Source organism: Anser anser, assembly GCF_964211835.1.
Source record: "Anser anser genome assembly, chromosome: 7".
NCBI lineage: Eukaryota > Metazoa > Chordata > Aves > Anseriformes > Anatidae > Anser > Anser anser.
The window spans coordinates 26,174,990-26,190,114 of NC_139727.1; the positions used below are offsets into that span (position 1 = coordinate 26,174,990).

The 15,125-nt window shown below is 34.7% G+C and overlaps 1 protein-coding gene across 11 annotated transcripts in view; it reads right to left on the reverse strand.

Moving 5' to 3' along the window:
• ADGRA1 (adhesion G protein-coupled receptor A1) overlaps window positions 1–15,125 on the reverse strand; it is a 277,570-nt gene that overhangs the window by 41,786 nt on the left and 220,659 nt on the right. For all 11 annotated transcript variants that reach the window (XM_083843221.1, XM_083843222.1, XM_083843218.1 and 8 more), the window contains 3 exons: window positions 14,067–14,275; window positions 4,719–4,846; window positions 3,690–3,813 (listed from right to left, as the gene is read on the reverse strand). In XM_083843221.1, the coding sequence (XP_083699347.1) occupies window positions 3,690–3,813; window positions 4,719–4,846; window positions 14,067–14,275 (461 nt within the window). The remainder of the gene's footprint in view (window positions 1–3,689; window positions 3,814–4,718; window positions 4,847–14,066; window positions 14,276–15,125) is intronic.

The following is a 15,125-nucleotide window of genomic DNA, read 5'->3' on the forward strand; positions in this document are numbered from 1 at the left end:
CAGGGGGTATGAGACTGAACTCTTTCAGACTGAGGGTACAGAACCAATGCCTCCCACACCCTGTGGAGTGATCCAGCTACAGTTGTATCTCCTTCCATCTCATTCCTTACAGGAAAGGAATAAGCCTTCTTCCCTGCCCTTTGAAGGATAGTAATCTGAGGGCCTAAGCATGGGAGATAGAAGGGATTGACTGCATTCTCCACCGGTTGGCTCAAGCACCTTTCTGTCTAGTGTAGTGTCTCTGAATCATCTCATTATGCTGTTCCTAACACAATCTTTGCCTTGCAAATGAATGATTTTGGCATAAACTCAAAGCTCTGGATTCTACATGAACAGCCAGCATTCAGTGACACTCAGAGTCAGATTTGTGGGTAATCTCAGTCTGTAGATATAACCTAATTCACACAGGAAATCTGTGAAGAAGCAATCAGCTCTTCCAGACCAGCATTCTAACATCAGTTTTCTTTATAAATCACAAGTAAAGACAGCGTAGCAAATATGCGAGTGAGACTGTCTATACAAAATCCTCTCTGAAATTGGTATGCAGGTTTAAAAGTAAGTTTTTAGATTTTTAGATTCCAGATAAAAATAAGTATCTTACTATCTCTGAAAACATTTTTTAGTTCAATTACTTTGCCTTCAAGGAGATATGAAGGTTCTTCCAGCTATCTATCAGAGAAAATTGGTCCATTTCTATAGTATTAATTCCTGCTGCTTAAAATTAGCCTGGGCCACATCATACAGAGGGAGAAGGTGATCCAACTGAAGTAATTTTAAAACCACCCTTTTTGGTTAATTATGAAGAAAAAAAATAACTCAGTCTACTACTTCACTTGGGTAAGAATGTGGCAGTGCAATTTTTGTGAAAATTTTAGTAATAATTACAATAAGAAAGGTAGAGGTTCAGTGGCTTTGGCACCACATTTCAGCTGTTACGTCAGAAAATGCTTGCACTTGAAAGATTCCCTCATGCACTCAGGAAACCGAAAGTGCAAATTACATTACTGCAGGGAGAAACTGTGTTTTGAATTTGAACAGATGGAAAGATACCTGTACTAGAGCAACACTGATGAAGTCACATGCATGGTATAACTAATATTTTAGTGCTGCTTGAAACAATAATGTTTTTATAAATATATTCTTAAACTCCAATACCAGCTTTTTTCCAGAAGTGAAAAAAAGAGACACAAACTCAGACCTGACACATGAACTCATAGCAGCTGTGCAAATGTACCTTTCATTGGTCTGAGTGATTCAAAAAATTGCTATATTCAATGGGCAGAAGAAAAGGAGCACTGTGCATCCCACCCCTGCTTAGGCAAACTATGGGAAACATTTAAGTATGTGAGTTTCTCAGGAAACCATCAGCAAATTTGATCTCTCTTAGCTTTGGCACCCTGAAGGATAAACCACAGAGTAATCCTCTCAGGGTTACCACAGGATGAAACAGGCACTGGAACTCACAGAAGTTTGAAGACAGTCAATGTCAGTGGGCAAGAAAAGGTCTGTGGTGGGGTACAATGTTCTGGTAGTAAACATTTGTTCAGCCTGTGTTGCCAGCTACAGGAGTCTTGTCTTAGATTATTTGGACTGTTGCTTATTCCATCAATTTCTACCAGGAACCAGAGAATGGTGTGTGTCTTGTGTGTCCTGTATCTTTGCTGTATCTTAACTTCTGATAATGTCTAAGTGGCATGATGTCAGGTCAATAAATAACTTAATAAAATTGATTAGAAAGCATATGTGAGTGGATCCATTCAGTTTCCCTAAGTATGCATGTTTCTCAGCAGCTCAGGGCTGCCCCTGTACCATAGCACTATACAACTGTCACTGATAATGCATTTTATGAAGATACTCCTGTAGTTTATATATTACTCAACATATTATTAATAACTCATTTATCTCAATCAATTTTTCATTATTACTGCTAACACTGCATTGTTACCATGCAATCTGCAAAGTAAATAACCAGACAATGATTGTAACAACAGATGGTCATTTGTGATCATGTAATTACATGGCCATGGCTGCCCTACAAACTCATCTTCTACTCTCACTTGCAAACTGCGGATAAAGACAATGGTAAATGATATTTCAATTTGATAGAACTCCCGGACTAATTACAACACAATTCACTAGATATTGTGAGATATTAAACTCAGACTAATTTCATGGACAGCTGTGTCAGTTAAATGAAAAATGATGTAATGTACGTATGTAGACTTTGCAAGCAGAACTTTATAAGTGCTTACAGATCTACCGGTGCTGTTTACTGATGGTCGTGCACAAGTATACACAAAAAGCTTCCAAAGCATCTCACTGAAAACTAGAGTAATAACTCTTAAACTAGTTATGCAAGTTTTGCTGTAGAAATTCTTGGGTTTATACTAAATTAATGTAAACATTAAAAACATAACATTTAAATAGTTATTATAAGTTGTACGCTGCCTATCATGGGAACATATAATCTATTTTTAAAAATTAATTTTAGTAGGTATGTTTCATAGTGCACAGAAGTTGGAGTCAATACACTTCCTTCCTTTAGTCTTTTGTATCTCATTTTCCTCTAACTTCCCCATATAAACAGGTTACCTTCTTATGCAGTAAGTATTGTAGTAATAACTCAGACAAGCATTCTGAAGCAAATTTATCTAAAACCTAAAATTTTAAAATGACAGGACAACACAAGTACAAAATATTATTTCACAAAGAATAGCCTTAAAATTCTTCATTCACCTGTTATGAAGATTCAAAATATTCTTCCAGCTTTTAAAATAAATCATATTTATGATTTCACAAAAGCCTGAAGATTACTCTGCAACAAGTATAGGTATATTGTCTATATTTGCATCTAGCAATAATAGTGATACAACCATTCATTGCTTTATAATTTCATAAATGTATAACACAACAATTTATACTGAAAAGTTTCCTAGTTATGTTCTTTTCTTGTTTTTCTTAGACATGAATTATTCCAATTAAGATATGTAGCTTGCTGTTTATTATTCCTTGTAGCTATTCAGTTTGAACTTTATATCTCAGTAAGGGTTCACTTGAAATAGGTAAAAATTGTAAGATGATTTTTTACACACAAATATAGGTCAATTAATTACATGCTACTGTTTTCAGAATGCTTGCTGAGAATTAGCATGAGTGCTTAGATGAGTAATGCTATGATTTTTTCTAATAATAGAAATATTACAAAGGTTTTTTTGTTTGTTTGTTTGTTTTAATTCAAAGTGTGGACATTGTCCAGAGCCAAGAAATAACTTGTTTTAGTTTAACAAACCAAACAGCCCCTATGCTTACAGTAGCTCAAGCCATGACTACTCTGTGCATCTCTTTACACTATACCCCTGGAAAGAATGGAGCTATGAAAGATATGAAATACTCCATAAATCTTAAGTGTACTGTGCTTCGTCTCCTTACTGTGAGCTGTAATTATAAGACATAATCATGCTATAAACATTAGTCTACCCAAGCAGACACTTAGGGGTCACCCAGTGATGCCAGGGCCATCCTCAGATAAATGGCATAATAATGACTTCTCATACAATCATTAAGGTTAGAAAGGACTTATTCTAAAGAACTTAAAATCCACAAAGTAAGAAAAGAACTAACAAATTATGTTAAAAGATACAATTTCAAGTTTTAATTATCTAATAAGAATTACTAAGGCATATACTTACAGCTTGACATATAATTGGGTATTTAATGCGGTTGATTCCACCAGCAAAAACAGCAAAGGTAAGAGCAGTATGAAAACAAAAGTTGAGAAGCATGTGCCATCCTTTTCTGCTTATTCGGATTGTACTGTTGAAAAATAACATTTAAAAATGAAAAAAAAAAAGAAAGAAAGCATACTCACTATGCAAACTATACTTTGGAAAAATGCTTAACATGATAGAATTAAATTCACTGATTCTTGAATACCTACACAGCAATATGCTTATAGAACACAGTCTGATTTATACAGCACTGAAGTCAATAATAGAGGACGTAAAAAGGGTCTACTCATTTAAAGGTTCCTCCATCAAATCAAGCATCTAAAGAAGAGTGAGAAAAGCAAAAGGCTTATTGCATAACTTTAGATATGCAGAAGTTTAACAAGACATCTCTAAAGAATTAAATGGAAGCTGAAGATCAGAAGTCATTGCATTAAGTTCACTTAATTAATATTTAGCAGCTTCTACAGTACAATACATTCCTACTCTTTTAAATTGCTAATGGTCTTTAACAGAAGTATGCAGTTAAAATGACATTTATATAAATCTTTTATATAAAGGAAAACACAAGTTTTCTAAAACCAAGAAGACTTAAAAGTTGAAGAAAGTTTCTTTTACCCAATCACAGTTACCAAGTCTTTCAACCAAACCAATACCAGAAGTGTAGCTGTCCTAGGTGCTGCTGTTTTGCTATTTCAACAGAATTTGCCAGACAACACTTTGATAGTGCCTGTGGTTTTATATTAAATTGTCAAGTTAGAAGTTTTAAGAACTATACAGACCATTTAGAAATACATCTTAGGAAAGATACAGTTTGGTAAAGGTTGATGTAACTTTTTTTTTTTGGTCTTCTCTGGTCTAAATCATGTTGACAATGTTACCATCCAGCAGCAATTCACAACATTCATCTTCTCAGTGAGGGTTAGAAAAATTGCAATATCTCAGCATAACTCCGATCATTCTAACACAAGTCCTTTAAAACTGGATTCTTACCTGTGATGGACAATGTAGGTGATAATGGAAGCAAACAGGCACAACAACATAACTGCAGTACATGCATATACCACAGGGTGCAGAAACTCCCCTGGGTACTGGGGGAAAGACAGCACTGTCTTAAAATCCTATGGAGAAAGCAAAATGATTTAACGCTGTTAGGCATGTGTGAAACTCAGACTTCATTTCAATATGACCTGTCATTTCTATCTGTTTCCTCTCTAGAGCAGGAAAATAAGATGATGAACTTTTTATGTAGATACAGTTCATGAATTTACATTGACATCAGACTGCTCCTTCCTCATCTGCATACACTTTGCAAGAGAAATTAACCTTTTTGTACGAGCAGATATATCCTAATTAAAAAAAAAAATCTGAAAAAGCATACAGAATATTATATCTTGCAGACTTTAGTAATATCCGTTCCTTCAGATAACATGAACTTTAAGCATGTATTTTACTAGGATATTAAATACAAAATATCAAATTACCATAAAGGTCTCTAAATGGCATACAGACAACTTCAGAAGAACCACTCAAAGGAACGAAAGCCCTGAGATTACATCCAACATATTGACTCAGCAACTCCTATATTCAAATACCATCCCCAGTTGATTCACCCCATCTGACCCAGTGACCTTTGTGCTTAAAAGCAAATACTCTACTACTTATACAAATTCAAAAGTAGTTTGACAGCTATATTAACAGAAAAGTAAAGATCTGTGTGTTTCTTCTGGACCTGCTAGTGTCTACTAACAAAATTCTTCATAAAAAAAATCAAGAAAAACATTAATATCTTTGTAAAATTAACCATATTAATTTCCCATTCTAAAGTACTGGATCTCACAATGAAGAAATAATAAGAAAGCTAAGTCTGCAGGTAAAATGGTTGGAAAGCAGGAGACTGTTACAGAAAACAGTGTCTTCACACTGTCTGAATTAAACAAAACATTAGGGTTCCACTGTAATACACTAAGCCACATCTGTTTGCGGCACTACATTTCTGAAAAAAAATTAAAATACCATAAATTAGATACATAACTTATCACCCAAGTGCAAACAAAGTATTATCTGTATGCCAGTTTCCATGGGCAATCCCACTAACTGTTAACTGTGCACACAGGAACACACTCCCATCCTAGCACAGGAAAATATAAAATTCAAAAAAGCTACTAAACTACAATCCAGGAAACACTAACACTGAAAATAATGACAAACTGTTTTGTTTGTTTGTTTGTTTTTTAATCTTATTGATCAATTTTAGGTTGTGGTGGAGTTTAGCTGCCCAGCAGGGTAAACCACCACACCTGGAAGAAAATATAATTTTCCTGAGGTGAAATCTCCTCTTGGATACTGGGACACTAATGCTAATACTTTTTTTTTTTTTTCAAATTGCATTTGTGTGCAGAGAGCTGCTTTCCAGCACCATTTGTGTATATGAACTTTTCCATGTACAAGCAGCTAACATTCATGAGTACATGCAATTATTAAATTAGGGAACAAGGCACAGTTTGGTTTACCTCCCAAGTAATATATGCTGTAGTAGTCATTATTTTTCTTTGTAGCAGCTTTAAACTTCCAAAGAGTGATTGTAGCAGTTTCACCAGATGTGTATTAATTTCAGACATAAACAGAGCAGCTTACAACATATATAAACAAGACTGTCAAAATGAACAAATAGCATGAACTAGATAGCAAATATACATCATCACAACCTTCTATCACAGAGTACCACAGTACTACTCTTCAAGTACTTCCTCAGCTAGTGTGTGTCCCTCAGTTTGAACTTCTCAGTTAAATTTGTTCAGTCACTTGTCCCATACACAAGTACTCTCTGAGCCCTGCCCAGTATGCCAAGACTCAAAGTCAGTGATGGAGTCACTCGTCACAGAGGTAATCTTATGCTGTCTCCTAATATTTTTGCTACTCTTCCCTCAACCACAGATGGAAGTGAAGAGGTAAAGAATTCTGACTTTTGATTTGGTAGCTTTTTAGTGCTACCAACCTATTCTCTTGATGCTTTCTCCAGATTGTTGTTGTTGTTGTTTGTAATTAATTCAGGATATTCTGAATTCAAAAATTTCATATAATTCTTTAGAGGTCAGTGGTTTCACCACATTTCTTCCTCCTCCCCCGCATCATCTCCCCATTAATTCTTTCACAGCGGCACACTGTTCTTTACAAGAAATGTTCACTACAGTTTTGGCTCAAATATATAACTGGACTATTAATGAAAATACTGGACAATTTAACAAGAAGTACTCTGCTGAACGTGTTCACTATTACTAATTAATTATGTTTTGGTATACCAATAGCATAGTTTGTTGAAATTTTACATATATACTTGCTTCATTCTGTATTAAGAAACCTTACTATAACATCGTTGCAACAGTGAAGTTATTTAAGTAAATATATATCTTGGACACTTCTGGAAGAGTCTGAAAAATTAACAAAATCATGAAGAATGAAACATACCAAAGGTACACATTTATCTAGCAACAAATGAAAATGACTTTGCATCACGTGGCATCAGTCAGTGTACTAAAGAATTATCTTTTATATAGTGTAAATGCAAGTATCAGCCAATCACTATGTTTGAATACTTATGTAAAAGAAAATGCCGTATGTTTTACAGGAATACAGCCATTTTGCATGCAGAAGAATCAAGAACAACCGGCAACTTAAATCTAATTCCATTTTAAAATCTTCATTTTTTATCTCTTTTCTAATCTTGTACAGCAATTAAGTGCTAAAACTTTTGAGTATCATAATGCGCTATTATCAATGTAGAAAATATTTTTAAAGATATTTGTACTGATTTCATTATAGATATATGATAAATTCATCTTGTCTGCTCTTTAATGGCAATTAAATCTTATTGATTTGTCAACTTCCCCTGAGTAATCCTCTGAGGAAGAGAGCATGCAGAAAACAAAGTTTTGTGTTTTTTTTTTTTTTCATGCTGTATGCAAAGCAGTATAATTGTATGTTAGATTTAAATAAGGCAGGTTTAGTTTATTTCCTGGAAGTGACTGAAACGATGATAGTACTGAAAAAAAATGGGAAATATCTACAGGAAAATGAATACACAGAAAACTGTTACCTTTTCAAACGAAATGCTGTGTACAACTCGAAGACCAGTAAAATATTGTCTAATGAGATATCATCATTCATTCACCCTTATAACATGATGTGGTGTAAATACATTGTGCTCACAAGGCACAATAGAAATTAGTGATGGAAATTAATGACAAAAGATATTTATCAGCTATTTTGTCCATCGATGAGAATTACAAAAATATCAGAGTGCAAGTGGGACTGTTTCACTTGAGTCTTCAAATTCAAAAATCAACTAAAATAGACACATCTATCCTGATCACTTTAAATTAAATATGAAAGCATAAAGAGGTACAGATGAATTACATGCCACAGGCATCCCTGAGATATCTAACAGCAGATGCTGAGAAAGGTGAAGGGAAGATACGGTGAGCTAGTATTAAATACCTGGTACATCCATGAAATCATATATGCTAAAAAAACCTAGAAATCTAGTTTGTGTTGTAACTTTTTAAAAATCCATATACTGATATTAGGTTATATATTTATTTTTGATATATTTCTTATAACAATATGACTTAAGAAAGTATAATCTAATTGTTTTTTGTGTTTAAAGCACGATACTTGAAATTGTTTTCCCCAAGGAATTCATATCCATGTGCCTCAGAGACTTAGAAGTGCATTTGAACAATCAGTTACAGTAAGAGTTAGATTCCTCATACTTAAGCAAAATGAAAATCAGTTAGGTGCCAAAGTCTGTTAAGATGCTTAGCAGCACCAGAATAAGGAAATTAGGTGAAGAGTTGGGTCACTACAAGGAGCTTAAAACACTGCAATGCACACTGAGTGGAGCAGCTGATATGCTAGAAGGCAGGGTAGCCATTTGGTGGAATCTCAAGAGGCTGGAGGAATGGGCTGACTGGAACCTCACGAAGTTCATTAAGGAGAAATAAAAGTTTTTCATCTCTGGGACAGAGGAACCCTGACAGCAGTACAGTTTGAGAGACAAGTGACTGGAAGCCAGCTTTACAGAAAAGGATCAAGGGGTATTGCTGGACAATAAATTGAAAGCAAATCAGTGGTGAGCCGCTGTGTCATGTACCATTAGCCACACATTGGGCTGTATTAGAAAACAACAGACAGCAGGTTGAAGGAAGTGATTACTTTCTTCTATTCAGCATTTATGAGACCAAATCTCAAAGAGCGTGGGATACTTCAGTACAATGAACATGTTGAAAAAATGGAAGTCCATTAGAAGCAACCAAAACAATAAGGTGGCTGAAGACCTAGATCCTAGGACTTTAACTTGCATCTCTATCACCCAAGAGTTGGCCCATTTTACTGAGATCCTTTACAGTCTGGATCACTTTACGCTCTTGTGGAAGCTGCACCACTGAGAATGGAAGATCCCTTAAAGCAACAGAAAGCAAGAGCAAATAGATATAAAGAGCTTGAGCCAGAGGCCTGCTTTGTTATAAAGTTAGGGCATTTTGAAGGACATGAACCTAGATTTTTGTTCTCAGTGCCAAGCCACCTTATGCATTTTACAGCACAAAAAAATACATATTATTCAGTATAATTTAATAAAAAGTAGATAGTAGATACAATCCAAGGAGAAAAGAATTAAAGAGATCTTGCTCTTATGATTATACTCATTCCAAGGCTTTGTACAAAAGATTAGAACATTCAAAAATATTCTGAAAAAGACAGAAACCTTCTGGGAAGTTGGTTTCAATACATTGCACTAGGCCTTAGCACTGTCTGCTATGTGAACAGTACATGCCAGCTCAAAACTCAGGTGAAGAGTGTGCAGATCTTTGCTAGGCCTCTGACTGACAGCGGAGCTTGGAAACTTAGCTCTACACTACAGGAAGCATCTATACTTGCTTATCAACATAAATTACAAAAAGCTTATTCTTAAAACTCCCTCTTTAAAAGCAGCCTGATTTTTCAAAGGATTGAATGTCTCTTCAATAGTCTGTTATGGGAAAGCCCTGTGTTTCCTATGGGGAAAATGTCAAATACCATAATCATGTCAACCTTCTAAATAACATCTCTGTAATACTTCCCTGACTCATGAATTAATTTCTCGAAAGGCTTAAACAGGCTGTTTAACTTGGAGAAACCCTGAAACATGGACATTTAGAAGACTGTTTTCAGGACTGGACTTCATGAATAGGTAAAAGAAATCCTGCAATTGTCTCCAGTCACATTGAAAATATTGAAAATGTAGTATTTGTGGTGTTGTGATCCTTCCAGCTTGGAAAGACTTAAAAAGTTCAGGAAATGCTCATAAAACAAGGCAAAAATCCTTTAACTCCTTTGGCATGATCCCTTACTAGGACCTTGCCTCTCCTCAATTTCTCCTTCACACAATTTTTCCAAGGTTTGCTTCCAGCGTGGTTTCAAAATTTGCTCTGTTTTTGTCAGCTTGGTCTCCTCAGCCCTAATTATCTCCAATAGCCATCCACTTTTCCAGTGAATGACTCCTTTCAGTTGCAATAAAAAACAACCCAACAAACAACAAATGAACAAACAAAAAAGAAACCCACCTATGTTATTCCGAAGAAGTAGATATAAGATGACAATAAAGGAAAGGAGTTGGTTTCAATTTTATGCTTGTTCAACCTATCTCCAAGATTAAAATAAAAAATGCTAACAATATTTATTAATCCATTTTATCTTAATTGAGAAGTAGCACACATAGACTTAAGAATTTTGCTAGTTCTTATTTGTCAGATTTGAGAAAATTACTATTGACAAAGCAGTCTTGTCAGGGGAAAAGGATATGCTGTACACAATTACAGTAATATCCATCACTATTGAATTGCCATTCTGTTCTAAGAAAAATGAAGGGAAGAACAAAGGACAATGCATGTCAAAACATATTTAGCAAATTTTGAAGTTCAATGTTAATGTTGGATATTTTTGTTATCTTCTGAAGAGTTTTTACTCACATGTACTTTGGCTACAGGGAACTAGATTGGTTATAACATACAGAAATTATCTTGAAAAATTAAAATATTGATATACAGCTCTGTTCACAAAAGAGCACAAATACGTAGTATTTATGCAACAAATACTTGTAGTTAGATATTTTAAGTCTTCAATATTTAATAAATTATATATTTCTAAGCTTCAGAACATACAAATTCATAATGTTACTCTAAATCAGAAAATCAAATTGCAGAGGTTTATAGTTTGATACCTCAGAATGTTTTGGCCACCTCCCAAAAGAAACTAGAGTGAGACTGTCTCTCTTCCAACCTACAGATAACAGAAGAAAAGACAAAGTAGGGGACTAGTCTAAACACACAGTATATGAAGGGAAAGGCAGGAATGAACTCAGAAGTTTTATTTCACAGTATTTACTCTCACCACTAGGTTATACCATTTAAAAGCTGATCGCATAAAAGATAATACTGTATTACGTCTGGTACTAGTGTTTTATTTCCATCCACTGGCCAAACTGAGAGCAGTGTGACAGTGTGAAAGCAATGTGAGGAAGGAGCTCATATATCCTTCTTTCCAACTCAAATGCCAAACTGTACTCTCTCTCATTGACATCACTTGAACAACTGTCATACAGAGAAATGAAATAGCTCTACATGAATCCTCTCACTTGAAGCATGCTTATGCTTATTAATTATCAATCGTAGTTGATAAATCCTTGATTACTGTCTTTCTAAAAAAGGACTCTACAAAACCTTTATTTTAACCCTTTTATGGTATCTAAGCAGAAGCAACTTTTATAACAGTTCAGTGAACTTTGTCTTTCTATTTAAAATGATGACGAACAAAAATGATGAATCAGAATATGTGCTGTACTAGCCATAAAATGGACAGCTAGATTAAATGAGGCTTCTATTTCATCTTGTTCCACAGCAGGATACATTATTCTGATAGCACTGTAAACCTTCAAGTTCACTGTTACTTTATTGCTGCTCTTCAGTTTACACATATTCTTGCTCTTTAGTTTGCTGATATTACCCCAAAACATAATAATCAATTATGAATTTTTATAGTTTAATAGATCTGAGAATTAAGATTAAAAAAAAAGTATCATGTTATTATAGCAAACTTCGTCAGCTACATACCGTATACTACCTATTTTAAACTTGCTGTCCATTTGTTAGTATTTTAAAATGTATTAGGCAGGTGGGTGTGAATTCAGAAGAAACATATAGGCACTTTATATTGTTCATATTATAAAATAATAGCTAAGCAGAACAATGAAATATTTTTTATTTCTGGTATGAGAATGCAACTGCCCAGAAAAGTGTAATCTATATCAAAGAGAACAAACCGTGACTTTATGCCACAAAATACAGATTAAAATACTTGAATGAAGATGGTTGAACAAAATGAAGTTACAAAAGTGTTCCAATAGCTGTTCAGAAAGACAGCTGATGGAACACATACTTGTGTGTATATATATTTTATATATATATATATATATATAAATGATTCAAAGTCAGGCATCTTTTTTCTTAAAAGTGACTGTGAAACACAAGCTAGGGAACAAATTATTCACTACCATTATCAATTGCAAAGCAAGACTGAGCCTCGCATTCTATTTTCTTTTCTTGCGCAGATAAAAATGAAAGACGCACGCAGGAAGAAAAGCAAACTTGAATTACTATAACAAAATAACAAAAAACAGAAAACCTAAAACAGAATTACATACCAGGTGCAAAATCAGCATTAAAAGGTACCTCAGCTGTCTTTGTGGTTGCGGAAAACCCAAAGTGCTACTTCTTATCTGATATAAATTTGCATTCAGATTTATAAACTGAAAATTAATTGTGACCCTTATGTCCATATACCATTTTCACAAACACAGCAAAACCATGGAATTGGTTGCAGGCAATTAGTAGACATTTAATAACTACTAAAAGTTTAAGAAGAAGAGGCTAAACCCAACCATTGAAGGAGGAGGAAGCCATTTTGGGTGTGGCACCTGCAAAGTCAACAGGTGCTTTCTTTAATAAATTTACAAAAGCATCCTCAAAGAAGAATTATGTTTCGCTTTCAGGGAAACAAGTGGCTTGGGGAAAAAAGGGAACTCATAAGAGCTGTAGAAAATGAGGGATATTTAATGTCATGAAATCTTAGGAACAGCTTTTAAATTCTGAACAATTCTGGAATGGGTGAAAAAATGTTCAAGTAACTCTGAGGGAAGTCAGTTCTTATGAAGTGGACGATAATATCCGCATTTAACTCGTGGGTGCCACAGCCTTGTGCTATGATTGGCTGCCATCTGGGCTCCATCTGACAGCAGCAGATTGGTATTCTCTGCACACGTCCTCGCAATTCCTGTCGCCTGTTTGCTGTCCCTTACACATACATGCAATACAGTATTTACTCAACTATAAACACTTCTGTAATGTACACAAGCAGCATCTACAGCACAGTTATGCACCAGCATTTAGGATCAATTTGGTATTAATAATATATATCCGTTTAATCTTTTTTACAACTGATTTATAATAAATTATTTAATGGTGCAAATATTTTTTCACCTATATATGTTAGAAACCTTTCATTTTTGTATTTGTTTTCCTCATTTTCCTTTATTCCCACAAGCCATTATTACATGCATAATCTTTTTGCTTTCATTATGGTAACTTTCTGTTAAACAGTATAGTTAAATAACTGCAATGGGAACTGTGAGTGTGACTGAGAACAGACTAAAGCAGGCTGATGTCTTAGCACTGCACAGAAATATTTTTCTTCACGAGCAGCAATTTACCAAGAAGGCTATCGGAATCAGTATACAAACTAAAACTCCTCCAAGATCAACACGGACACCAGTGTCCTTACTTAAAAGAGCAGAAGATGTTATTCCTTTCCATTTATTAAATGATTCAACATTGCGGTATGCCTGCAACTAATTAGTATGATCAACACAGTGCAGGGCAGGAACAAAAGCAGTCCGGCCTCTGAGATGTGCTGATGTAAAAGCACACAGGAGTATACATTTTTAAACCCTGTCTCATAATTTATAACCATAACATACTAATCATTCCTTGATGGAACTTTCATTTGTAAGACTGAATTAAATGTCATTTCTGATTAGGCCTGTCTCTGGATATTAAAATTGACCATCAGGTTTATTCACTTACTAGCAGTTAAACAACTTACTTTCTTTAAGGCTGTCTTAAACTAAACATTATAGAAAACAGAAGGTCAGTTACTGGCAAGTAAGAATGATACAAGTGCATGTAAAAAGAACATATAAGTACGGTGAAAGAGAGAGAAATAAGTATATTTGCTAAGTCATATACTTACCATTAGCACTGCAAAGTTATTGAAGTGTGTACTCTGAATGGTGGTAATATTGCCTGCAGAACTAATTATGTGGCACCCTTCTCCCCACCAGCCTCCATGTCCATCTAGAAGGTCAAAATCCCAGAAGGCTGCAATGGGGTCTATACCCCGTGCAAGGTGCCTCAACCCTATAGTAAGAGGGCTGGTGAGGTTTCCAAAACTGCACCCATCTGCAAAAGCAACAAACTGAATCAGAGAGATGGAGTGGAAAACCCTTTATTGATGAATGTTGTGTAAAGAGATCAGATACACTAAACTATGGAAAAAAAAAAAGCAATAGACATATACTCTTAATGGTCAAAATCAAGGGAAATGTTCACATTCAGAAAAGTTTGCAATAGTTTAAATAAATCTGAATGAACATTTCAGTCTCATAATGTGTCCAAATGATCTAGTCAACCTTCACAAAGCTGATTTTTTTTGTCTAAGATTCTTCAGTTACAGCCAGTGTTACACTATTGCCCATGTAACTGCAAAAATGGCACAGTTTCATCATATGATTAATAGCTGAGAAAATTCTGCGCTTTGAAAGTCACATTTAAACATTTTTAAAATGTTAATAAAATGAGAGCACTGCTCAGAATCAAATAAAATTATTAAAATTGCCTGGGTGAATAATTAATCGAAATAATGATTCACTAGCATATAAGATATGTCACATTTAGACAAAAACACTTAACACTTGTTTTATGTCCATTATATCAGAAAGTATACTGGAGAGTAGTGATACATGCAACAGGGCACTGCTCCCTCCCTGACAGTCTTATTTTTCTCAATGTCTGCGATGTTAGCATTGCAATTTTCATTGTGAAGAAAAGAGTAAAACAAGATTTTTTCCTATAGCTCTTTGTTTTAAGAAACAAACCTCCATAACAACACAGTCAAAAAACATAGTAACCGCAAATCTGCATTCTAGTCATACAGCAATTGCATTTCTTTATTTGCAGAAGAGTTTGAATAAAATGATGCAGATAGGAATAAATTCAAACATTGCTGCTAAAGAAACAGACCATTCCCAGC